Source organism: Delphinus delphis, chromosome 2 (genome assembly GCF_949987515.2).
Source record: "Delphinus delphis chromosome 2, mDelDel1.2, whole genome shotgun sequence".
NCBI classification, from domain to species: Eukaryota; Metazoa; Chordata; class Mammalia; order Artiodactyla; family Delphinidae; genus Delphinus; species Delphinus delphis.
The window spans coordinates 128,410,929-128,436,402 of record NC_082684.1 but is presented as its reverse complement, the minus strand read 5'-3'; the positions used below and the strand labels follow the sequence as shown (position 1 = coordinate 128,436,402).

The following is a 25,474-nucleotide window of genomic DNA, read 5'->3' as shown; positions in this document are numbered from 1 at the left end:
CTCCATTACTTGTCCTTCAAGTCTGTCTCCCCCTCTTGCTTCTCTGTGCCATCCCACAGGACACATGGTCACCATCCCTTGCTGCCTCCCTTTGCTAGGTGCAGTCACAGTTAACCTAAACTGAGGTGCTCCATCCTCCTCCCTTGCCTGGATGCCTTCGATGGCTCCCCAGTGCCCCACCATCAAGCCCCTGCCCTCTGGTGTGGCACTGAAGGTGCTGGGTGACCTTGCCCCTGCCCCGCCAGGCTTTCCTGTTCACTCCTTTGAACACCCCACGTGCCAGCCTCACCAGACCCTGGGCACCTAACAGGTCCCCATTCTGGCCTTTGCTCAGGCTGGGCCTTCTGCCCAGCAAGCTCTTCTTTCCTTTTTGCCTGTGAAATGCCCTCATGCCCCTTCAGGGAAGAAGTCCTCCCCCACCCTTCCCCATAGCTCCTTCTCCGCATTTGGGGTGCAAAGAGACTCAACCGTGGCTTGGGGAGTTGTGTGACTGTCACCTCTCTCTGTTAACACTGTGAGCCTCAAAGGGACAAGACTGGTGACGGGAGATGGCAAGATAGGAGGGAGGGGCCCAACGGGGCAGGAGGGGTGCCACATTCCCTGGCTGACCCAGCAGCGAGGGGCTGCACCTGGGAGCTTGCCCCAGCTCTGCCCCCCACTTGTCTTACCTCCAAGCTTCTTTCAGTCCTCCTCTGCCCTGCAGGGCCCCGGTGCCTGCAGCCGGGGGTGGGGTGAGGCTGGACACAATGGCTGGGGCGGAGTGGGGCACTGCCCCAGCCAGGGAGAGCTTTTCTGGGCCTGTGGTGACAGTCTGGTGCTTGTTTTTAAAGAAAATAGAATCAGAACACCTATTTATAGCTGGAGGCCACAGCCACAGACAGGAGACGGATGGGGTCTGAGGCTGCGCAGCTCCCGCTCAGGCAGGCGCTGGGGGTGGAGCCGTTCCCAGGCCCCCTGCCCCCCTTTCTCAGCCCCCAAGGCAGTGCCTGTGGGATCCTGACATTCCCTGGGACAGGATGTAGCCTGCTCTTTGGGGCAGGGGAAGGAGGGGACTTGGGTGAGGAGGATGGAAATTTTCTCTCAGAATCGGTCCCTGGGGCCCAGAGTCCTTTGTGGGAATGGGTGGAGGTGAGGGTGTGTTACATGTCTGCAAGGCCCAGGAGGCAGAGAAGGACCTCTGGGGGTGCGGGTGCCGCCTGCCAGCGCACTGGGTAAAGGAAAGAGAACAGGGCAGCCAGAGAGAGAGACGCAGGGATGGGGAGAGAGAGATGGAGAGACAGCCTTGGTGAGGACACAGAGACAGGCAGGGGTCCGGGGAGAGAGATCTGCAGCCCAGCGGACGCCCTGAATAGGGGGGAGATAGAGGAAGCAAGGGGAGATCTGAAGTGGGGGGTTCCGTCCCACAGAAAGTCTTCACAGTGCTCTGGGCAGACTGGTCAGTTGGATCCAGGCGAGAAAGGGCAAGAATTAGGCATCGCTGTGGCCTGTACCCAAGAAGGCCAGGCCTTGCATCCTCCTCCCACCCCCAGGACCTGGAGACCCTCTGTTCCCGGCAATCTAATGCTGGGAGGCCCAGGTCCGTTTCGAGGCAAAGCAAAGCTGTGGGGGCAGAGCTGATGCACACGGGCTTTGTCACCAAGATCGTGGAAGGACTGTCCTGGACAGAGCGGGCAGGGCAGTTCCAGGACTGCTGGGGACAGGTCTGGGCTCTGACTTGCTAGGAGATGAATTCCCCGGGCCTGGAGGAGTTACAGGCTGAGGCTATGGCCTGGGCTCACACCTGCTGCCAGCCTCTATTCAGACCCCTCCCCTCCCTTGGTTGTGCCGTTGGGGGCTGTGGGATGGCTACAGCCTGGGGCGTGTGTCATGCAGCTACAGCCACAGCGGGTGACTCAGACAGTTAAAAAAAGGAGCAGCTTTGAGCAGTGACTCAACTGGCTCTGGAGGGGCTGGGTGGGTCTGGCTGGTACAAGATGGGGTGACTGGGTTTATTTTTGGTAGGGTGGGGCTGGGGCCGGGGGTGGGGGTGGAAGAGGGGAACTGGGGGTGGAGAGGAGCCGCTGCTCTCATCCCAGGAGAGCCCCAGGGCTCCGTGCCAACTTAGGAAAACGGTTTCTTGATGCCAGAGAGCTCTGGCAGGCTGGGACGCCTCTCAGCCCTGTTCTGAGCCTAGCCTGCCTTGCTGTGTGGACCCAGATACGCAGCCGGCTCTCTCTGGATAGAAGCAGAGATCTTTGTCCTTTTCCCAAGAGGCTTGAGCTCAGCATTTTAGAGCTGACCTTGGAGAATGAAGATCCTACCCAGAGGCCCAGAGACGGACAGAGGTCTGCTCAAGGCCACACAGCAGGGCCAGGTATCCCAAGGGCTGCCATTACACATTTGGCTCATGTCCCTACAATATCTCTTCTATCCCGGGGCTGTCAACAGTTGGAAGGATGGGCTCCCATTTGAGTACCTGCCCCTGGCGAGGCTCAGCTGGGCTCCAGATGAGTGTCTGGAAGCACATGGGCACCAGATGTCCAGAGATAGAGCCTCAGCCGGGGGCAGGAGCCTGGATTCTATTGGCATACATCTGGGGAGCTGACCAGTCTTTGCCCAACAGTCTGTTCAGAAGGTTACCTCTCTGGGGGTGAAAGTCGAGGATGCCCCCACACTGGGATCTTGACTTGGGGGCCCAGGCTTTTTACCCAGTGTCCCTCCCGTTGGCACTCCCCAAGGCTGCTCACCCCACTCTGTAGCCATTTCCCGAGACTCACTTCCCCTCTCCTCCACCAACTCTGATCTTACGCATACATGGACTCAGGCGTCACCAATACCCCTGATGGGTCCAAGCAGCCCAGGAGAGACAGAATCCCTCAGTCCTTCATTCTGGATCCTGCTCCTCATGATGCAGCCACTACTGCTTAATGAGTGGTGGTAATAGCCCCAGGGAGCTTCATGGGAGCCGTCTCACATCACTGGGCCCTGGCCTCCAGCCCCTACCTCCAGAGGGGCCCCTGAAGGGTGGGCAGAGAGCAGGGAAAAGACAGGCTTCTAGGCTCCCCATCCTATAAAAGGTCCCGAGGCCTGCTCCTTCTCTCTGTCCCCACCCATCCGCTCTTGGGACAGGGTCTGAGTTTCATTTGGTCATTCGTTCAACAGATTGATTGTGCTATGTCCTGGCTCAACCATCTCCATCCAAGGGACCGTTAGGCTTTGGGGTGGGGCTGCAAGGGGCTGTCCTGCTTCTCCTCACACAGGAGAGGTGTGTGGACCTCAGCCCAGTGAGTCAGTCAGATGCAGGACCCATCCCCACCCCCCTTTCTGAAGGGTCCTGGGCTGGCAGGCAGAGGCTGGCTTGACAGGTCCCCTGGGAGCCTGCCTCCCCCTTTCCGTGTCACTTCATCCCACACAGACCCTCTCCAATCCCCTGCTTTGGAAACTTTCTCAAAGATTCCTAAGCAGGAACCACCCCCCACCCGTCCCCCGCCACCATTGCTGGGCCTGCCCCGCTCCAGAAGAAGATGGGAATAAGAGGATAACAGCAACCTCAGGACCAGGCATCTACTGAGCATTTACTCCAAGCAAAGGGCTTTAATCCCCAACACACATAGGAGGTAGGAATTATTTATCCCATTTCAGAGAGGAGAAAACTGAGGCTCAGAAAGGCCAGGTCACCGGTATCGAGGCTGGAATTAAATTCTAAGCTCTCTAACACCATGTTCTTTACCACCATGAGCCTGGCCTCCGGTCTCCCCCAGCCCTGTAGAGGTTCCAGGAGCTGAGGACTCAGAGGAGGGAGAGGTGGGGCCTGAGTCAGGACAGGGGCGGGAGGGAAGCTTACTCTCAGCTGCTCCAAGACGCCCAAAAAGGGTGATTCGTTCCTGCCCTCACCACGGTGAGAAGTGTGTGTGTGTGTGTGTGTGTGTGTGTGTGTCTGGGCTGGAGGCCTGCCTGGCTGGCCTCCAGCTGTAGGAGAGCTGGACTTGCCCCAGTCACTGCACACAAGGGAAGGGGCAGGGAGGGCTGGTGTCGTGGGAATCAGCATCCTGGGCCCTTTGATATTTATAGCTGAATGCGGGGGTGGGGGCTGCTCTTAGGTGGGAACGGAAGTTGGTCTCCTTTCCTCCACCCCCTCTCCATCTTCCCAGAGAGAAGGATGGCGCAGGCTAGAGGCCCCGGCCTGGTGGTGGAGCTGGGGGCTGTGTGTCCTGAGTTGGGGGCTTCCCCCAGGCTTCTGGCTCCGGGATGGACACTCTCTTTGCTAGGACCTGAGCCAGGCTTCTGAGAACACTACGTGTGTGTGTGTGTTTGCAAGTGTGTGTCTGCACACCCATGTACGTAAACCTACTGGGTGTCACGCTGATGGAGGTCACAGAACAGGGGCAGGGGCCAGATGAAGGTAGGGGGAGAAAGGCCTGTAATCTCACAGAGATGGAGGGCAGGGCCCCAGAAGGGGGGCAGACCAGGCTGTAGGCCTGAATAATCAATGGTTGGAAAAGCCTCCCGGGGTGGTGATGCTGGAGCTGGACCTTGAAGGATGGAGAGAAGAAAAGAAGAGCCGTTGCAAGGAACAGCTTGGGCAAAGGTGGAAGGGTGCCAGGGGTTGTGGACTATTATCTGATGGTCTAGTTCATCAGCCAGCCTGTGGGACACAGCATCATCTTGAATGTGGAGGCTGATCTCCTGGGGGGAGAGAGGGCCCAGCCACAGCCATGGTGTCTCTGGGCCTGCAGGCAGGTGGCACCATGAGGCTGCTGTCTACCTGGATACTCAGGAGTGTCCCATTTGGTTCCGAGAGGGACAGGAATGGGATGCTGGGGCAGGAGAGGCCAGGTCCCCAGGGCTGGCTGGGAGGAAGCTGGGACTACATTCTGCTCCCTGCCTTCAAGTCCCCAGACTTTGCTCCACCTGGGGAAGGACACCTTCCAGGGGCCGTTGATATCAATCTTGATCCGTATTCTTTGAAAGCCAGGAAGTCCTTTCTTGTATGTGACCTGACTCTCCCCTGCTCTCAGTATGTCGTAACTCAAAGCAATTAATTGGTTTTCAAGCCTTTCTTTTAAGCCACAGAACACTTTATCAAAACTGTATCTTACGTCAAACACCGATCTGTAAACACATGTTCATGAGACTGCTGTGCATGGATCGGGGCGGTGCAAGCGTCCCGTATTCCCAGATATGGGAATGTAAAACCCCGGAGCACCGTGGACACAGTTTGAAAACCCCTGGTTGGCTCAGTGATCTCTATGCCCCTTGTGGGCCCAGTCCTGGGTGCAGCAAGATAGTGGAGACCTCAGAGAAAAGTAGATGGGAGGTCTGCCCTCGGGGAGCTGCTGGTCCTGTGGGGAAGGCCACACCCAAACCAGGGTACAAGGACAAACAGCAGAGAGGTCTACCCCCTACCCTGCTAAGGATCTGCTGTGTGACTCTGAGAAAATAGCTGTCCCTCTCTGGGCCCTGGTTTCCCTATGAACCATGGGGGGCTGGCCTGGGCTGGGGAGTCTCTGCAGTGAGGTCCGGGAGGGGAGGCTGACTTACTGACCCACCATGACACTTAAACCGCAAGAGACACACACATTGAAACGGTTTAGCATGAGCAGTGGCGGGAGGCCTGGCTAATGCACGTCAGAGCTGGCGGGGCCGGCTCTTCTGCAGGCGGGGAGCGGCACGGGCGTGGGCAGGAGCTGGGGGGGAGGAAGGAATGGTCAACAGGAGAGGCACTGTCCAGAAGATGAGGGAGCCGTGCCACCAAGCCACCTTGACGGCAGCCCCAGAGCCACCACCCTACATCTGAGACAGATGGGGCTTCATTTGCCACCCCAGCTGTCGGTGGAGGAGTGGGGGGCTTCCTTGAAGAAGATCTGCTTATGCTGTGAGGAAGTGGGGAGGGTTTGGAAAGGTAGGGGTCACTTACTGGAGGGGTCTGCAGAGATGGGAACAGAGATCTGGGGTCCTCAGGGACCTGTCTCTCTCCTGAGGACCTGTCTCTCTCCTCTGCTGGGGGGCCTGAGTCCACTGGTCGGTGGCCGCCTACCTGGCCTGATCTGGGAAAGGCGGCTGTAGTTGGGGTGAGTGAGAACACCATGGCCTGTGTACCCCAAGAGGGACCTGAGGCCAGTCCTTCTCGTTCTCAGAGCCTCAGTTTCCTCATCTGTAAAATGGGGAATGTTTCTTGACTTATAGGGCTGCTGTGAAGCTGCAGGATAACATGGTTAGTGCCCCCCACGGGGTGTCTCGGGAGGTAGGAGCTCTGTTATAAGACAGCTCCATCCTCTCCCCTGTTTGGAGTTACGGGCCCTCCTGAGAAGCAGAGAGCCAGGAGCCCCTACCCCAGGGAGAATCCAAGTACAAAACTGTTCACACAAATTCGGTTCATTCAAAAATTACTCATACACACTCAGTAATAATGGTAATACAATACTTCGGAAACACACCCTACGCGTGCACCTGGAGGACGAGTCGTAACTCTGGAAGGCTCTACAGAACTGGACCCATGCTGGGTCAGGGGCATGTTGGAGGCAAGAGGGGAGCTGGATGGGGCCAGGAGCCGGCGGCAAGGCGGTAAAGGAGCGGAGGGACCTGGAAGGGAACAGGCTCAAGTCCCAGACCCAAAGGCCCCCTTGTTTATTTGCTCTTGGCACTGAATAGGAGCCCCAGCTGCAGCTCAGCAGCCCCTGCTCCCATCTTGTCCTCACCTCCTTCCCTGAAGGCCCCACCCAGCCCAGGTCTGCGAGCACCGCTGGTTGTGTGCACGGTTGCGCGGGCTCACATGTGTGTGCGCCAGCGAGTGTGTAGTCAGGGCTATTTCCAACTCCCCCTCCCCTGCCCGCCCCCTCCTTGGCAGCACGCCCAGTTCCTCACACTCCACTCCCCTCCGGCCCTTCATCAGCCGCCTGGCCCACCTGGCGCAACCCCCTCCTTGGGCCCCCCAGGCGGGCAGCACTGAAAGTCTCTTGTTGTCCTGGCTGGGCAGGCGGGTGGATGTTGGGAGCGGGGCTCAGTTATACTTGGTCTAGAACAGCTTTTTCAGAGTCCGGGGGGCGGGGGGTGGCGCTGGGCCTAGGGCCCTGGCCCCTGCCCTGCTCTAGAGGGCTGGGGCAGTGTACGTACACACAGACACACACAAGGCTGAGAGGCTGTCTCCAGCACCACCCGTTCCCCCAGACCATCCTTAGAGGCAACAGAATCTACCCTGGTTCAATTCCTTGCACCTGAGGCTCCCCCGTCCCCACCCCAGCCCTGCCCTATAAGACACCCCCATCAGTTCAGAGCCCTCACCCAGATTACGCAGGAACCCTCTCTGCCAGCTACTCCCACCTGAGTCCCATGTGAGCCCCTCACCCTCTGCCTTTCAAAGTCAGCTATGCCAGGCAGGCAGGAGGTGCGGGAGCCACCGGCACTGCGTGCTCTGTGCTCACTCTGGCCTCCCAGTTTTGCTTGTGCTGTACCCCCTGGCTGGAAGCACATCCGCTCAAACCCAGTCTTGGCTCAAACCCAATCTCCCCAATGCCTGTGGCTCTGCTGGGCCTCCCACAGGGCTTAGAAGCAGCTGGACATCACACTTAGCATCCACACTGGCACAGGGGTCAAGTCTAGCCGCCCACGCAGGCGGGGAGCTCCCACAAAGTGCGCCTAGGGGCTCTTGTTGGGCAGCTGGGCTTCTCTGTGGGTTACAGCACTTTGCTTCCTCCCTGGGTCCTCAGTTTCCTCGTCTGTACAATTGGAAGGTTGGCCCAGATGGTCTCCAAAGGTGCTTGACTCTCAGGTCCCATGACCTGGATGCCCTGGAATGTTGATGAGTGCAGGGAAAGCATCCCAGTGTGCCTCACTCTGGTACCTGAGACTTGGGGGCCTTTGGGGCTATGGGTGTCCAGGAGGGGTGGGAGTGATACCTTCCTCGGTAGGGGCTGTCCCTATTGCAGAGACCAGGATGGGGGACAGAGGGGGACATGGCATGGAAACAGAGGTGGGCTCTTGGAGGGGAGCTCTGCCTGTGAGGGGGACAGGATACTAGCTCGCCCACCCCCTCACCACTTCCAAATCCCTCCTAAGGGCCGGGGTCAGCTTGATGTTATAAAACCCCACTGGCACCATGTTGCTCTCCTCTCTAGAAGCTTCGCCGGCTCCCCACTGCCAATAGGGTACAGCCATCTCAGGTTTCTGTGCCCCAGCCCAATGGCTCTTCCTGGCTTGTGCTCAAAATATATATACCTTCCAGCCAGGCTGCTGGAACTCCGTATCTCAACCTCCCTCTGCTCATCCGCCCTCAGAGCCTTTGCTCGTCGAGCCCTCGCCTGGAGTTCAGATCCCCTTCCCATCCTCCAAGGCTTGGCTCAAGGATCACCCTCTGCCCCGCCCCAGCTTGCCTCTGAATTTCTCTTCACCATTCTCCTCATCTGGATCTTTGCAGACACGATCGGAATTGCTGTTTGAGTTTTAATTTGCTTTTCTGCCTCCTGAATGAGTCCAAGTCCAGCCTATGCATTTCTGTGCACTCCTGACTGCCCAGCACAATGTCTGCACACTGTTGATGCCGAGAAGGTATTTGAGAGTGGCTCTCAGTTGAAGCCCAAGGAGGTGGGTACCGGAGTCCCTCCCTTGGCTGGAGGCTGGGCAAGCAGACCTCTCTAGTCAGCTCAGATGCCCCCTTCCTATCCCTCTAGAGGCCCAGCCCACAACCCAGGCCCTGAGACCTTGAAAGATGGGGTCCCTGGGGACAGGAACAGGGAGCCTGGGGATCCAGCTCTGACTCACCCCACTGGGGGGTCCTCTCCTGACTCATTTCCCTTTTGGGTGCCTCGTGATTACTGTCCATTCTAACTGGCTTCGCCATCTAATGGGGACAGGGGTGTGGCCTAGGTCCCTGGAAGGGAGACTCAGGCTCTTCTTCTGCTCAAAGTTGTTCTTGGGAATGGTCCCAAAAGATGTAGGCTGAAGCACTGATTCATACATACATGGGTAGTAATGACTGATGGGTCCTGAGGCCACAGTTCTACGGCATAACTAGACCATGCCTTAACTAAGGGAAGAATGCCATAATGGTGGGACTTCTGGCATTGCAATAGAGACGGTTACATCCTAGCACCTCTCAGACGGCAGTCTCTGCTGGAAGCAAGCACCAATGCCTGGGACAGGGAGGTGTGGCAGGGGGGTGCCCAGAGCTGTCTGAGGGGCACAGGATATCTGAGGGGCACCAGCCCTGCCTCTAGGAGGCTGAAGAGTGGGTGGTCCTGTCTGTCACTAACTAGGCCTTCTCAGTGAGGAGAGAGGAGAGAGAAGACAGGAGGAGGAGGAGGAGGCCAGGAGGAAGGTGGTGGTGAAGAGGCCAGACAGAAAATGCACCCAGGAACAAGGGGAACAGGAGCAGAGCTGGGGCGCAGCTGGAGGAGGCCCCAGGAGGCTGGGGTGCTTGTGGGGCCCCACACAGGGTGGGGCAGGGTGGCTTCCTCCCCATTTCACGCCTTGCAGCACTCCCCCTTCCTTGCCTGGGTGTCTGAGGTGGGGGACTCGCTTCTCACTGTCACTACGTGTCCTTTGGGCACCAACTCAGTCATAGAAAGCCTGCTGGGCACAGGGAGCCCAGGCGGCACTGGGGTGTCTCCACTGGGTCTAGAGAACAATCCTGCACAGAGCCACACCCTAGGGAAGTGACCCTGGGGCCAACCTCAGATAACCAGAGCTCACATGACCCCCTAGATCGAGAGCCACGGCTGGGGGTCCTGCATCCCCTGGGGGTGGGGTGGTACTGCCAGAGACCCCAACCTGGGGTGGCAGAAGTGCAGTCCCCTCGTTTCCCAGTCTGGGGGCCCCCTCTGGGTCCTCCTGTCCCTTTCCTCTACCTAAGAAACCCTCCACAGCTCTTGCCAGTCTAGGTCGGCGTCTCAGGCCCCTCACTCACCTGTGGATGCTGGTCCCACCAACGTAGCGAAGGTCAGAGCCAGGGTCAGGGCGGGGGCTGAGAGCAGGAGCCGCGGGCCGGAGCGCATCGCGGCGGGCTGGGCAGCGGGACTGGCGAGGAGCGGAGTTCGGAGCCCGGAGCTTGGACGCCAGAGTCTCGAGTCGAGAGAACTGGCGCGGGCTGGGGCTCCGGGCGTCCCGCCGCCTACTTAACACGGGGGCGGGGCAGGCGCCGACCGGCGCGCGCGCTCCGGTTTCAGGCCGGGGCAGTCCTGTCTGCCCCCCACCCCTAGTCTTCTTAAAGGGCCCGTGCTGGACTGCTCCTCCCCGCCAGGGGTCAGGGGACCCTTATAGCTCGATCAGCCCCAGGCTCCACGTTAGAGATTTGGGACAAAATCCCAGAGGAGCCCAGACCTCCTGGGCTCTGGCGCAAGGGCTCCCGGAGAGCTCCGCCGGGAGATGTGAGCTGAGCTAGTCCCGTCACTTCTCTGCCCTCTGCTCTCGCCTGGGTTGTGGCAGGGGCGTCCTCACGCCAGGCCTAGGAGGAAGGACAGATGCCCTCCACCCCACAGACAGCTTTTGGGCTGCTTTGCCTCTGAAGTCTCTTCAGGACGCCATTTGGACAGAGAAGCCCCAGCCTGAGGTTCTACCCCGCTCTGTGCCCACTGGCATTGCAACCCTGACAGGGCCTCAGTTTCCCAGTCTCTAAAGGAGAGATGTTCTAGAGTCTTCCACAAGGCAGGAGGGATTCTCAACTCCCTGGTATCATTTAGTTGGCTCTAACTAATCCTGCAAGGTGGGTGACAACACTCCTGCCCACACTTTATGGAGGAGGAAGCTGGCTCAGAGCTGGAAGTGGTTCTTGCAAGGCCGCCAGATGGAGAGTAGGTCCCTGGCCACATGGGACCAGAACCCCAGGCCGCCTGACTCCTGAATCTGGCTGTTTCAACTTCCTGGGCTGCCTCCTGGAAATCTGACCCTGGATTTAGCACCTACCTAACAGCTTCAGGCTGGGGTCCTGCTCCTCTTGGTTCCCTCCCAGGCAACAATATCAGCCTTGTCCCAAGCAGGAGAAAGGGCAATATTATCGCAGAGCGTCCAGCACCTAGAGGCTCTGCCTGCGCTCTGCCTAGCCCCAGCATCAGCGGTGCCTGGCTTCGGTTTCTCTGTCCAGTGAATGGGTGGAAGAGTACCCCTGGAGTGTTTCCCCCTCCTTTCCTCCATCAGAATCTCTCTGTCACACCTGCCTGCTTCAGCCCACCCCCCAACCCCATCCCACCACTTGCTGTCTCCCCAGCCCCTCCCCTTGCCTGATGACAGTCCTATCATGGGTACAGCCCTTCGAGTTTGCAACAAAATTTTGCCCCGTTTTGCAATAGAAGAAACTGAAACTGAGGAAGATTAAGGGACTTGAGCAAGTCTACACAGCTGCAAAGAGGTGGAGCCGGGTCTTTGACCCCAAGCCCAGGGCTCTTACCACCACAGCACAGTGGTAACCAGGGCTCTGGGTTCAAATCCCAGCTCTCCTGCTTAGCTGTCCAACCTTGAGCAAGTCACTTCACTTCTCTGTAGTTCAGTTTCCTCATCTGTAAAATTGGCTTTGTGAGGATTAAATGCTGTTTTAAAAAAATAAATTTATTTATTTAGTTTTGGCCGCATTGGGTCTTTGTTGCTGTGCGTGCGCTTTCTCTAGTTGTGGCGAGCGGGGGCTACTCTTTTGTTGCGGTGCGCTGGCTTCTCACTGCGGTGGCTTTTCTTTGTTGCGGAGCACGGGCTCTAGGCATGCAGGCTTCGGTAGTTGTGGCACGTGGGCTCAGTAGTTGTGGCTTGCAGGCTCTAGAGCACAGGCTCAGTAGTTGTGGCTCACGGGCTTAGTTGCTCCGCGGCATGTGGGATCTTCCTGGACCAGGGCTCGAACCCGTGTCCCCTGCATTGACAGGCGGATTCTTAACCACTGCTCCACCAGGGAAGTCCCAGAATTAAATCCTTTAACGTACCTCAAGTGCCCAGCCCGAGGTATACAGCAGGTGTTCAACATATGCTTGTCTTTTTTCCTCCTTGCCCTGTAGTCCTGCTATACCTGCTCCATGTGTCTCAAAGTTTGCATTTAGCTTCCAGAGGCGGCTGCACACAGTAGATACTCAATAAATGCATGCTGGGGTTGAGTTAGAAGCCAGTTGTTGCTGTTCTGTGGGGATTTTGGCAAACGCAACAACTCCCATCCAGTTCACCCTAGGAAGCCTGGGTCGGGGCTATGCTCAGCTGGCCTCGGTGGCAATAAAGCCATTGATTCTGCACTTGTCCCTTGTTTTTCCTTCTCCCCAGGTCAGCAAGGCACCTGGTCCTTGTTAAGGGCTAATTACTGGCAAAGTGTGGGCCCAGAGTTGCGGAGGCTGCTGAGAAGACAACATTTGGAGGAAAAGAGATTTCTTTTTAGAAATGAAAAAAGAAAGGAGGAGAAGACTTTTGCTTATGAATCGAAAATGTGGGTGGCGCTTTCTACCCACCCCATCTGCCCATCCTTCCCCCTCCCCATCTTCTCCCATGTCCTCCCCTGATCCCCACCCACACAGATTTACCCACCGCTACCAGGAGTCATTGGTCTGTCTGTGGAGCCTCCAAACGGAATTCCCGCCCACAGCTGAGATTCAGGTCAGGATTAGCTTGCAGCCTCCCCCTGCCTGGTTGCTAACCGGGGAGAGAAACACAGGCCTGGAAAAATAATGGCAACAAGCACGGCAGTAAGAGCCCACACTGGCTTCTCTGCTGGGACTTCTCAGTTTACAAAACATTGACCTGGTTTTTTGGCAACCCTGGGGAGTGTGTGTGTTGGGGGACAGTGTTCCCTTTTCACTGATGAGAAGACTGAGGCTCTAGTGGAGAAGGGATGCTGGGGCACCGGCGCACATAGGCCTGGCCTTTGTTCAGCCTATAGCCTAGAACTTGACCCCCCGCCTTGTGCTGAGCAGCCTCATGCCAGGAAAACCGGCAGAAAGTTGAGGCCTCCTGTTGCCTGGGAACTGATCCCTGCCTTCCTCTTACTGTCTCAGAGCAAAGGCTGTTAGACCAGGCAGTGCCTGCCCCCCAACTGCCCTCTCGCCAGCCTCCGCGGTGCCCCCGCCGGAGCCCCCACCACACCCCCATCCTGAGTAGAGCCCACCAGGGCCTCCCTAGCATCCTCAGGCCTTCTTCCTCTGCCTTCTGACTTTTGCCCTGACTTTCTCTGGCTTGGGTTGGCCGGGTGTCCCTGGTGACCATCCCCGACTGCCCTTGCCTCTGTGGCCATATCTCACCTTCCTCCAGGAAGCCCTCGCAGCCTTCCTTCTCACCACTGACCTCCCTTTCCATAGACTCCCTCGAGTACTGATCTCTGTATTCTCCCAGTGCCCCCCAGGGCACACATAGTTGAGTCAATACCTCCTGGCCCCCTGGACAGATTTCTTCCCAGCAAATCACCGGACAAGGGTACCTGGGATAGGGGAGAGGAAGACTCAGAACACACTTGAAGAAGGATGCCCACGCCCCAGGGATGAAGGAGGATTCAAATTTTTCTGAAGCTACAGTGACCTGTGGTTTGTGCTGCCTCAGTTTCCCCAAGTGATCGGCCTCTGGGAGAACAGACAACTCTGCCGCTTCTCTGCTGGCAGAGTTCAGCCAGGCGTGCCGGCCAGGCCCTCCTGGTCATTCTTATCCTCATGCCTCTTGGACGAAGAGCGCCTGCTCTGGCAGCGGCCGTGGCTCAGTCCTGCCCTTGGCCAGGGCCTGGCATCTGAATGCCTCTGTGTTTTGCACCCTGACCGCCTGGGCCCCACCCAGGGAGCTTGTGGCCAAAGCCAGCTTGCTGGTGAATGGCCGGTGCTTGTGTCCTAGATGGGACAGTGCCTCAGCTCACGCTGTGTCCTAACCTCAGGGAAGTGACCTCTGCCATGAAGCATATAGCACTCAGGCCACTACTGTGCAAGGGGACATGGGCTTTTTGGCCCCGATTCTGTGGCCCTGTAGTCACATGGCCAGGAGCTCCACGGTGGTGGGCCCCAGGCCAGGGCCTATGCTAGGCGTGGTCTTGCTCCCACTCGTGGCTGGCGGCATCCGTGGGGCTCCTCCAAGTGCAGTTTGCCAGGATCAGGAGGGATGGGGGCAGCTCTTCCCAACATTGCACAATTCAGGAGCTGAAATGTTATGTTTGCTGCCCTCGGGAGCTGGCTGTGGGCTGTGGTCGGGTGGCCGGTGGCAGGGCTTTCCCTGGCCAGGGGAAAGCTGTCTTGGGGAGACAGGGGCTGGGGGTGGTAGAGGACCCTCTCAGAGCCTCTGTTCCCGGGAGCAGGAAGTCGTCTTGCACACCACATCCACAAAGGCTGTGGCTTCAGTGGCTATGACAAGCTGGCCGCAGCTGATTCCTCCTGGGGTTGTGCTATTTCTAAATATTGGTTCATGCTCTTACCCTCTGCTCTGCTCCACCAATGGACATTCAGCTGGCTGCAGAGAGAGCCTCTGGGAGGGGGAATGAATAGTCCTCGTTTGGAGGGAATATTTGTGAACATACTTGCTCAGGGTCTAGCGTGGGACAGGTACTTTGGGGGCTGGGGTGGGGCTTCCAAAAGGAGGGTTAGAAATACCTGCTCAGAACTGGGAATGAGGCTTCAGTGGGCTTTAGGAGACATGGGTCTGAGCTGGCGACTGGGCAGGGCAGTGAAAAGAATGTGGGGTTAGGAGCCAGAAGCCTGGTTCTGCCAAGCCTTTTCTGTGTGGCCTCAGGCAAGTCTCTTCACTTCTAGGCACCTTTTCCCTCATTTGTAAACAGTAGAACCGCCATGATGCTTGGGTGATGCCTTCCAACAGAGGTGCTGGGGCTTTATAAACTATGAAGGGCAGTGCCTGGTGGTTATGATGAGGCCAGGGTTGTGTTCTCTGCACGTCTTCCAGGAATCCTTTGAAGGGGAGGCAAGATTGACGACCAAGAGGCAGCTGGAGCAAGCTGGCAGGGCTGTCTTCAGCCACTTCACCCAAGAACATACAGCTTGAATTTCAGCTCCTATTGGCCCCATTGGCTAGGTGTCCTTGTATAGTGACAAACCTGTGGTAGCCAGCCTCCAAGATGCGGCCCTCAATGGTCCTCACCTTTGGGCATTCACAACCTTGCGGAGTCACTGCCCACACATGGAATAAGGCTGACCCAAATGGCCAATAGGGCATTGCAGAAATGAAGGAGTATGATTTCCAAGGTCAGGTCACAAGAGACATGGCGGCCTCTGCCTTGCTCTGGGGGAAGCCAGCCACCATGGCCTGAGGACAGTTAAGCAGCCTGCGGAAGGCCCCTGTGGAGAGGAACCGAGACCTTTTGTCAATGGTCAGCACCAGCCCACCATTCACATGAGCGAGCCGTCTAGGAAGTGGATGTGCCGGTCCCAGTCACACTTTCAGATGACTGCAGCTCCTACTGACATCTTGACTGCTACTTCTGGAGAGACCTGGAGCCAGATCCATCCAACTAAGCCGCTTCTAAACTCCTGGCCCCTAAACTCTTGAAGCTGTGTGTGATAATGTGTGTTGCTATTTTAAGCTCTCAGGCTTTGAGGAGGATTTGTTACACAGCAAGAGATAACTGACACAGACCTCCACGCATGTAAATTGCAGTCCAGTCAGCCAGTCTGGGTCTGTGTCTGGGTTCAGAAAGTAAGACTCTGTTCCCATGAGGAGGAATGATGTTTCCTTGATCAATCAATGGATCAACTCATTTATTCATTCCACAAACCTTTCTTAAGCACTTACCATATGTCAAGGCACTATGCTGGGGGCTGGAGACACAAGGGTAAGTGACAGAGCCCTGCCTTTGGGAGTTCACAGGCTCCCCAAATGACTTGGTGATTGTTGGATGTGGGGAGTAAGGACAAGGGAGGTGTCCAGGACAAGCCCAGATTTCTGGCTTGGATAGGTGGTAACATCATTCATTGAGATAAATGGGGGACAGGGAGCATCTCATGAGAAAAGCTCTGGGCTTATTGACTTTTAGATGTTTGTGAGAATCTCAAGTGACACTGTGCAGGCTGTCAGATATGGGAGTCTAAACTCCTAAGAAGATCTGAGCCAGAGACATATATATTCGGGAATTGTTGGGGTACAGATAATGGGATTGAAGCAACAAGTGGGGATACTTCCCAGTGAGAGGAGGGTGGTGAAATGGGAGAGGAAGGCCCAGGACTGAACTTTTTTTTTTTTAATTTAATAATTATTTACTATTTATGGTTATAGGAAACAAATTTTAAACAAATTTGCATACATGTTTTGTTGCTGTGATATATGAGAGAGTGATCAATAAAAGACTGCAGGACTGAACTTTGAGACACCAACATTTTTTTTCTTAAAAAATTTTTATTTTAACATAGTTTCAGACTTAGAGGAAAGTAGCAAGGCCATTACAAATATTTTTCACATACTCTTCACCTAGATTTCCCAAATGGTAATGTTTTATCACCTTTAAATTCTTTTCTACGTATATACATATTTTTTGCCTGTAAGCATTTTTTGAGAGTAAGTTGCAGATATAATGCTCCTTTATCCTTAAATACTTCAATATGTATTTTCTGAGAACAAGGACCTTCTCTTTCAAAACCCAGATCAGGAAACTAACATTGGTACAATACTTTTAACTAGCTACAGGTTTTTTTCTGGCTTTGCCAATTTCCCCAGGAATATCCTTGACAGCAAAAGAAACTCCTGGCTCCTACATTGCATTTGAATAGAAACGACATTGAGTTTCTATTAACCTGGAAAAGCTCTTCAGTGTTTCTTTGTCTTTCACGCTATTGCCATTTTTGGCAAGTACAGACCTATTTTATTTTGGAACATGAATCTTGATTCGAGTTTATCTGGTTTCTTTGCAATTAGATTCAGGTTATGTACCCTTGGTGGGAACACCCCAGAAGTGATCCTGTGTCCTTCTCAGTGCATCCTCTCAGGAGGTACACAGCATCTATCTCTCCCATTGTTGATGATTTTTTTTTTCTTTTTATTCTCTCTTTATTTTAAACCAGTGTGGCTCTCTTCTTTTAACGTACAAAGAACTCTTTTTTAAAAATTAATTAATTAATTTTTGGCTGCGTTGGGTCTTTGTTGCTGTGTGCGGGCTTTTTCTAGTTGCATCGAGTGGAGGCTACTCTTCATTGTGGTGCGCAGGCTTCCCATTGTGGTGGCTTCTCTTATTGTGGAGCATGGGCTCTAGGCATGCAGGCTTCAGTAGTTGTGGCACGTGGGCTCAGTAGTTGTGGCTCGCGGGCTCTAGAGCGCAGGCTCAGTAGTTGTGGCGCACGGGCTTAGTTGCTCCACGGCATGTGGGATCTTCGTGGACCGGGGCTTGAACCCGTGTCCCCTGAATTGCCAGGTGGATTCTTAACCACTGTGCCACCAGGGAAGTCCCAATAATGTTAACTTACATCCCTTGGTTGGGGTGGCGCCTGCCAAGATTCTCCCTGTAAAGTTACTGTTTTTCCCTTTGCAATTAATGAGCATATGCCAACACTGAAAGGTCAGGCTGAGGAAGAAGAGCCAGGAAGAAAGCTTGGGAAGGGGCAATGGGAACATGGGAGGAAGACCAGAACATCTTGGAACCAGGAAGAGGTCCTGCAAGAAGGAGGCAGTGGCCGGTCATTGTGGCCCAGGGCTGCTGAGAGGCCGGTCCAGTGAGGGTGAGAGGTGGCTATTGGCAGCAGCTTCCACATGCAGGTCACAGTTTAGGTGCAGCGATGGGCTTGAAGCCAGCCTGCAGGGAGTCAGAAAGTGAAAGGGAGGTAAGAATGAGACTGTAGGAAAAATGCCTCTTTGGGGAAGTTTGTCTGTGGACTGGGGAGAGGTGTGCGTGGCCAGGAAGATGGTTTTTATTTTTTAAATTTAAAAAATATTTTAATTATTTTTTTTGATAGCAGTAATTAAAAAAAAATTTAATTGATGTATAGTTGATTTACAATGTTGTACCAGTCTCTGCTGTACAGCAAAGTGACTCAGTTATACATATAGAGACATTCTTTTTTAAATATTCTTTTCCACTATGATTTATCACAGGATATTGAATATAGTTTCCTGTGTTGGATGGTTCGTAATAGATGGAAGGGATGCAGAGTATGTAGAACATGATAGCAAGGAGCCAGATGAGGCTCCTTTAAAGAAAGGAGAAGGTGACAATGAACAGTGAAATGTTCTTGAGACACAGAGGAGATGGGAGGAGGTCTTGGTGGGTCCTCCTAAGCCCCAGGAGGGAAGTGGGAGCAGGTGACAGCAGATGGAAGCTGCTGGTTCTGACAGCGCAGTACGGAGGGTTTGAGTCCAAGGCCAGTCTGATGTCCTCTGTTCTCTCTGTGAGCAGGAGGTAGAGCAGGGGCTGCAGGGAGGGCCGGGCACACAGAGGGGAATAAGCCATGTCTGAATGATCTCTGGGGAGAGGGAGAGAGCAAGCTGACCAGCGCGGACATGGGCAACTGGGCGGCATGGACAAAAGTCCAGTGTCTGTGGGTCATGAGTCTACCCCCAGCAGCTTTTAGCTGCCTGGTACAGGAGGGCAAGGCAGACACGGTGACTCAGGGCTGGGATTTACCAGCAAAGAAGTGGGACAAGGAGAGCAACCTGAAGGATGCGGAGGAGGTGCAGGGTCACCGATGGGACCTCAGTGGTAGCAGGCAATCTGTACAGGGTGAGAAATGGAAGGACAGGGAATGGTGCTCCTGGGAGGAGGGTGAGAAGCCCAGGATGTGCTGGGGAGGGTGGCTGAGAAGGAGTGGAGCAGAGGCATTTGGAGATGAGGAGGTCTGGGATCTGGGAGGCCAAGGGATGGTGGGTGGTCCCTGGGGAGGCCTAAGTCACTGGGGTAATAGCAGGAGTTGGGGGCTGGGGAAGAAGACCATGAGCCAGGGCCACCAGGTCAACACGTCAAGACAGATGGCGCCCCTGAGAGATGAGGCGGGGCACCCTGGAGGCTGGAGTCTTGGGGAGATGTGCTCTTGTCAGGGAGGGGACACTGCCTGGGTGGATACCAAGGAAACCAGGGACTTGCTCCACCTTGGGCTCTGAGGGACAGAGCAGCAGCTTTGAAGCTAGCCAAAGGCTGTCTCCAGGGGTGAGCTAAGTCTCTGTTAAAGTTGGAAGGAAGGGAGCCTTTGGAGCAGAAGTGGGGTGGCTTGTGACATTCCGGGGTGTAGAGTGGCTCGGTTTCCCTAAGAGAGCCAGGTACAAGGATGGCAGACAGCAACAGTGTTTGTGTGGGTGTCAGGAAGGCTCCCTGGGTCTGAAATACTTGTAGATCACCACCTTCCCCCCAGCCCAGGAAGGTGAAGAGCCCAGCCCCACATCTGGCCCCCATCAGCAAGAGGGGACCGTCAGGGCTTGGGCCCAGCAGGCCTGCAGCTTCCTCCAGGAAAAGCTGACAGTGACGGAGGTGAGGAAGAGGCACTGCCTGTGGCCCGAGGCCAGCTGAGGCTGGGCCAGTCCCAGCCTTGCCCAGCCCTCCGTCTCCAGAAATCAGAGGCTTGGCTGCCCCACAGGTTATGAGAGAGGCACAGGAAAGATCTGCTGCCGCTGGTGGAGGGGGGAGCCCTGCCTTCTGTTCCAAGCCTTTCAGCCCCACCAGGGGTTTCTGGAGCACCCAGCACACCTGGCTGGTCTGCTCTGAGTCCTCATTGCGCCTGTTGGTTGGAATGAGTTCAGAGCATGGTTTGGTTTCCATTAGATCAGAGGCTAGGATCTAAAGAGAGCTCTGGGGTTTGTGTTCTGGTTCTGTCTCTGCTACTAATGTAATGGGAAACTTTGGGCAAGTCTTTGCCCCTTTCTGGTCTTCAGTTTCCTTATCTGTGTACCGGGGCTGTGACAGACACTCTCTCTAACGCCAGCAGTCATCTGTTCCCCGAGATGGAAACACCTCTAGATCAAACCCTTAGTCTGAGCTATGAATCGCTAGGTGCAAGCAGGCCCCAGGGCCCCTGAGCCTCTGGGGTTCTTCGGGGTGAAGGAGTGTTTAGCATTTCCTCAGCCCTGGGGCTTATCCATCAATCACATGGTAGCTGGGTATATTCCCTATCCCTCAATGTTTTCTCTCACACTTCCGCCCCCACAGGGGGTGCTCTTGACCGCAGGCACAGGAAGTAGCTTCTTGAGGCCTCAGCACCACCCTCCCTCCTCCTTTATTTGCTCCCCATTGCCTGCCTGAAATGCCAGCAGCAGGCAGGTATTCCTTGAGCTAGACGTGGATCCCTAAAGACACTGTGGGATAGGAGTCTGGGAAGCTACCAGACAGTCACACCTTAGTGTGAAATAATTGGCTTGATACTTTCCCAAGAAAAAACAGACTGTGATAGAAGGGAGGGCGTGTCCAGAACCTGGGAGATAGGTGGGAGGGACAGGGAACAGAGGACCACCCCAGGGGGCTGTGCAGGTGGCAAGAACCCTTCACCCATGACCCGTCCGCTCTTTCAGAAACCTCAGGGCACCCACCAGGAGTGAAGAGCTGGATCTGTCACTCCACTTCTCCATTTTTCTTTCCTGCCCCAAGGTTCTGGGGACCCTCAGGCTACTTAGCCAGGTTGGGAGCAGGGACAGGGGGGCCGAGTTCTCAGGGTTCCACAGCTGAGCTGCCAGCGTAGAATTTCTATGCTACAGTTCAGGCGCCACGGCAACTGGAGGAAGTAAACAGTCTAAGTTCTGCAGTGATGTCATCCCCAGCTCCAGCCTGCCGAGCCCTGCAGCTGGCTGTACCCCAGACGGCCTCAGCTGCACAAGCAGGAGGACGGTCTTGCTTCCCAGCCTCCACACAGCCTCTGGCTTCAGGGAGAGAAAGTGGAAAGAGGGGCTTGGGCAGGGGCCCCTGGAACAGGCCCCACCCAGGCCCAGCTCCTTGCCCGCTGCTTAGGGTCTCTCAGCAGCTGCTACTGCCCTCTGCTTGGCCCCAGACATGAAACTACCCAAGGGGGTCAGGAACCCTGTGTTCTATGGGCAGCAGCCAGAGAAGAAGGTGCAGGTGCCCTCAGGGCAGGAGATAAAGCAGACCCCTGTTGTCCTGGCAACACTTAAAGGTGAGACCTGGGCTTGGGCTCATTCCTCTCTCTGCAGAGCTGCTGAAGGTGTCCTAGCCTTCCAGTCCTGCCTCCTGCAAAGCCCTTGCAGACTCTCCTCAAAGCCACAGAAGATCAGCACTTCCAAGCTAAACTTTGCAGGCGGTATTAGCTGCTGGGAAATTTTTTGGGCGGGGGAGGGGGGAGGAGAGGTGGGAGGAAGGGGTTTGAAGTGAGGCCAGTTTTGGAAAAAGGCTAGGGATTCTGTGTCATCTTTAGCCCAGCTCTAGCTTTCCTCACTTCCCTTGAATCTTACTCTCAACTGAAGGCAGACAAACTAATTCTTACTACATTGTAAATGACTGATGGTTGCTCTATGTGGGAGGTGGTTTAGTATGTGATTAAACGTTTAAACTCTGTTGGCTGGTGTCTCAGAATTTTCACAATAATGGCTTGTGTGACTTTGGCTAAATTGATATTTCTATGCCTCAATTTTCTCATCCATAAGATGGGAAAAACAAGGGTATCTGTCTTACAGAATTGTCGAGAGGCTTAACTGAAATAACCCACAGAAAATGCTTAGCATAGTACTCGGCACAGAATAAGGTCTCAGTTACTTGTAACTATTACTTTTCTGATTATGCATTGCCTGTCCAAGGGAAATCACATTTTATCTGGGAACACTTTCCCCAAAGGAAGCACCTCAATGGTGGTCTTTGTCTCAGGGCGACATCAGTGAGAGCAAAGACCCCAGAGTTCTTAAGGCACCCTGTATCTGGGGCTTCCCCTGCCTCTGATCTGGCGGGCCCAGGCTGAGGGCCACTCTGTCGGTGCTCACAGGTCCAGGGCCTGCTAAATACCTCCGGCCATCCTGCACGGGCTACGTAGACCATGACGTCTCCATGTTCCAGGAGCCAGCCTACACCCTGCACACCCTGCATTCGGAAAAGCGTGAGTGCCCACCACACCATCATCCCCGTGGGCGTAGGATTACTATTGTTGGATGTTTGGGGCTGTGCTGAGAGGTGAGGAGTCATGATCTGTAGCCGGAGGCCTGGGAACCCAGGCCTGTCCTGAGTGGGACACCCACGTGGCCTGCTGGGTCCACAAGGAAGCCAGCAGGGGTGCGAGGTGACCCATCCCTCTGAAGGCAACTCCGGGCATTTCCCAACTGGACCTCCTGAGGGAGCTTCGAAGGGACCTGTTGCATCCAGCTGGAAGGGTCTCCCTTCTGTGTGGTCTCTGGCTGGGGCCCTTCCACTCTGGCTGCCATGGGTTCAACTGTCATAGCAGCTGGGCAGGAATAGCTGGTGAGTGGAGGGAAAGTGGTGGTGGGGGGCGGCCTCAAAGCTTCCCAGGTGGCTTAGAAACCCCTGGAAGGTGGGGAGCAGAGGGCCATCGAAGAGCTGGGGATGACAGCCAAGGCCAGTGAGAGGAGAAGGTGGGCAGGGGCGTGTATCTGGGGGTCTGAGACCTCGGCCCCTCCCAGAGGTGACCCACCCTCCTCAGCAGGGGAACCCCCTTTCCAGGGCTGGGTCCCTTCTTCATACTAACAGTAGCCACTATGCCTATTATTATCCCCTTGGCACCAATCCCCGGCGGGGTGGGGGCTGACCAAACTCCTGCGCAGCTGTTATTTTATCTGTTCCTCTGAACAAGTTCATGTGTTAAAAGCCCCATTTTACGGATGAGGAAATCAAGGCTCCCGAAACACTCAAGAGCCCGAGGAACTGGAAAGGAGCCTTCGATCTTTTTCGGGGGAGGGGGATCTTGCCTGGAGGCAGGACAGACTCACCCTGGGGCGGCCTCTGGGGCTGACTGGGCCTTTCCTTGGCTGCCTTGCAGGGATCATGGACATATGCAACCCTGGGCCTTGCTATTTCTTGGATCCTAAAATAACTCGGTTTGGAATGTCCAGCTGCCCTCAGGTTCCCATGGCGGAGCGCATCTCTAACCTGCGTAAGATGGGCTGGGAGAGGGAGGTCGGGCTTGGGAGGTTGGGGGATGGGGGTCCATGCTTGGGACAGGAGCAGGGGCAAAGGGGTGATGACTCCCTTCGCCAGGTGTGGCTGCGGATTTTGGCCTCCTGCAATGTCATATCAAGACACTGATGTCACAGTGTCTGTGTCACAGTACTTAACGTCTTGAGGCCAACGTTATGCATGTATGTTGCAGGGTGATGTTATGATAAAAATATCAAAGGGCTCATGTCTCGGTAGCAATATTGTCATGCTAATGAGTTCACGGACTGTAGTGATTTCAGGATGTTTTCTTGGTGCTGTCACAGGGACAATGACAGCCCAAGGGTGATGTTCTTATGATACCTGGGGTTTTTATATTATGAAAACAGTGTCACAATCCTGATATCAGGATGGCCGAAGTCCCTCCATCCCTTAGTCCCACACAGGGGCGGTGATATTCCTGCCCTATGCTAAGGTGGTTATAGAGAAGTCATACCAGGCTAACCAAGACCTCAGCTCCTTCCCTAGACCCGTTAGTTGGACACCAGGAGATGTGGCCTGGCTCCTGCCCTGAGACCCCTCCCCTTCATTCATCCACTTTCAGGCCTGAGCCCCACCCTGGCCTCCTGCCATTACCACCTGGAGAAGACCCACCCGCCTGGGGAGCGCAGGGCTCCCAAGTACACCTTTGGCTACCGGTGCCCATACAGAGTGATGGACCCCAACCCGGGCCCCAACCACTACCAGCTGCCACTCCTGCTGGGGCCCAACCTGCCCGCCAACAGAGCTGCTCCTTGCTACAGCCTGAGCCCCTTGCACAAGAACTGGTTCTACAAGGAGGATGTGGCAGGAGGCCCTGGACCTGCCGTGCACGCCCGGCCTGAGCCATCTGTCTACCAGAACCGCAGCCCCATGTACAGCATGGCCAGGCGCTTTGCCTACCCGCTGGACCACACACCTCGGCCCGGCCCCGGCTCCCATGACGTCCAGCAGGTCACGGTGCACAAGTCCCGCACGCCTGCTTTCACCATGGGCATCAAGCACTCGCCCCACCTGTGCCCACTGGTTGTTGACATTCATGACTGAGGCCTCTCCTGGTGCACTCACCCCACCCCCCGTCCCCAGAAGTTATGTTTCTATACCAAATCGAGCAACTTAGCAAGGTTTTATGTAGCAGAGATGATGTCTGCTGTGTCCAGCACATAGAAGGCATTAGATAAATATTTTCATTTAGTCCTTCGTTTTGCAAACACTCACACTGGCTTTCTTTGGGCCCTGATGAGGGGCTGGGGATACTGGCAGTGTAGTAGGAGTCCCTGTCTGGGGGATGTTCTGCTGTGGCTCACCAGGTGTCCTCCAAGGAGCCCTGGGCAGAGGCGCCGGGGAGCTGAGTTCTAGGCCTACCTCTGCCACTAATGTGCTGTGTGGACTTGTGCAGCTCCCTCACCTCTCTGGGCCTCTGTGAGGGGGGACGGTGGACCTGGAGGATGTCCAAGTTCCCTCCAGCTTCCGAACTGTTTGATTCTGATCCCTGACGGTGGTCAGCCCCCAAGAGAGGAGCAGGAGGGAGGAGCCATTCTGGCTGGGCTGGGGGGACAGGGCAGTTTTCCTGCGGGAGGAACCCAAGAGGACAAGCAGAGACAGTGTGTAGGAGGGAGGGTATCCTTGGTGGAGGTAAAGATGAGAGGGAAGGTGTGCAGGTGGGACCAAAGTGTACAGGGGCAGGGAACCGGGGGAGGCTCAGAGGGCAGGCGCCTGGGCTGTAGCTGGGCAGGAATAGCTGGTGAGTGGGGCTAGATAAGACGTGGTCTTTTCAGAATTCCTTGGGCAGTGAGAGAAAGCTGGACAAGATGGGCAGAGCCTGGAAGCTACCGATCAGCCTAGGGAATAGGCAAAGCGCAGGGGGGCTGCTGGGAGGAGGGTCTGCATGTCACAGGCTGTCTTTGGAGATTTGCCTGTGTGTCTCCAGCCTCAACGGCCTAGCCGTCCGGGGCCCCGTGGAGGAGGAGAGGAGGAGACATGAACCAGCCAGGAGGGGGCAGTATCGCCTCACTCATGAGTCCAGGCGGTTACCGCAGCCCCTACCTCTTCTGGCTTCGCCGCCGCTTTTGGACAGACTGGTGCCAGCTTTCCTGCCGGTGTCTGGGGAGGCTGGGGTCTCAGGGTCTGGTAGTCATCTTTCCTGAATTCTTGGTATCCAGATCCCCTGTTCCGACTTGTCCCCAGCCCTAGGACCAGCCCCTCTCCCAGCTCCCCCGGTCACAGGAGATGTGGGGCGGAATTCCACACCTGCTCTGCAGCCTGCGGAAGTGGGGAAGGGAGGGCAGGAACTGTGGAGGGAGAGGGGCTTAGGGAAGGAGGAGTGGAGGCTGAATGTCCCCCAGGCCCGATGGCTCAGGCAGAGGCATGTCCTTCTGCAGCCACTCTCCCCAAAGCGCAGGGAGGCGGGAGGAAAGGGCCACTAGGAACCAGTGTCTGGTGGCTCATCACTGCGAATTTGAGCAATATTCAGGTTTTCATTGAAAATGAAAATGCTATTGAAGAACTAATTTCAGATAGAAAGGAGCAGAGAATATCTTTGGAATATCAAAAAGAAACAAACAA

General features: G+C 55.6%; 2 protein-coding genes across 2 annotated transcripts in view; one reads left to right on the top strand and one right to left on the bottom strand.

Annotated features, from left to right (window-relative positions):
• Positions 1 to 9,968, bottom strand: part of CSPG4 (chondroitin sulfate proteoglycan 4) — a 35,411-nt gene extending 25,443 nt beyond the window's left edge. Inside the window, exon 1 of the mRNA XM_060005569.1 lies at positions 9,881 to 9,968. Coding sequence (XP_059861552.1) covers positions 9,881 to 9,968 — 88 coding nt within the window. The remainder of the gene's footprint in view (positions 1 to 9,880) is intronic.
• A 10,841-nt stretch (positions 9,969 to 20,809) lies between these two features.
• CIMAP1C (ciliary microtubule associated protein 1C) lies at positions 20,810 to 23,956 on the top strand. Its single transcript, XM_060003671.1, has 4 exons — positions 20,810 to 20,930; positions 21,750 to 21,860; positions 22,755 to 22,868; positions 23,475 to 23,956. The coding sequence occupies exons 1-4, from the start codon at positions 20,810 to 20,812 to the stop codon at positions 23,954 to 23,956; spliced, it is 828 nt and encodes a 275-aa protein (XP_059859654.1).
• Positions 23,957 to 25,474: the final 1,518 nt, after the last annotated feature.

What these genes read in the sequence shown, in the direction of transcription:
- CIMAP1C (XM_060003671.1), top strand. Translation starts at nt 20,810, where the DNA reads ATGAAACTACCCAAGGGGGTCAGGAACCCTGTGTTCTATGGGCAGCAG. An exon ending in TGTCCTGGCAACACTTAAAG is followed by an intron (nt 20,931 to 21,749) that starts GTGAGACCTGGG and finishes CGGTGCTCACAG; the next exon opens with GTCCAGGGCCTGCTAAATAC. An exon ending in GGAGCGCATCTCTAACCTGC is followed by an intron (nt 22,869 to 23,474) that starts GTAAGATGGGCT and finishes ATCCACTTTCAG; the next exon opens with GCCTGAGCCCCACCCTGGCC.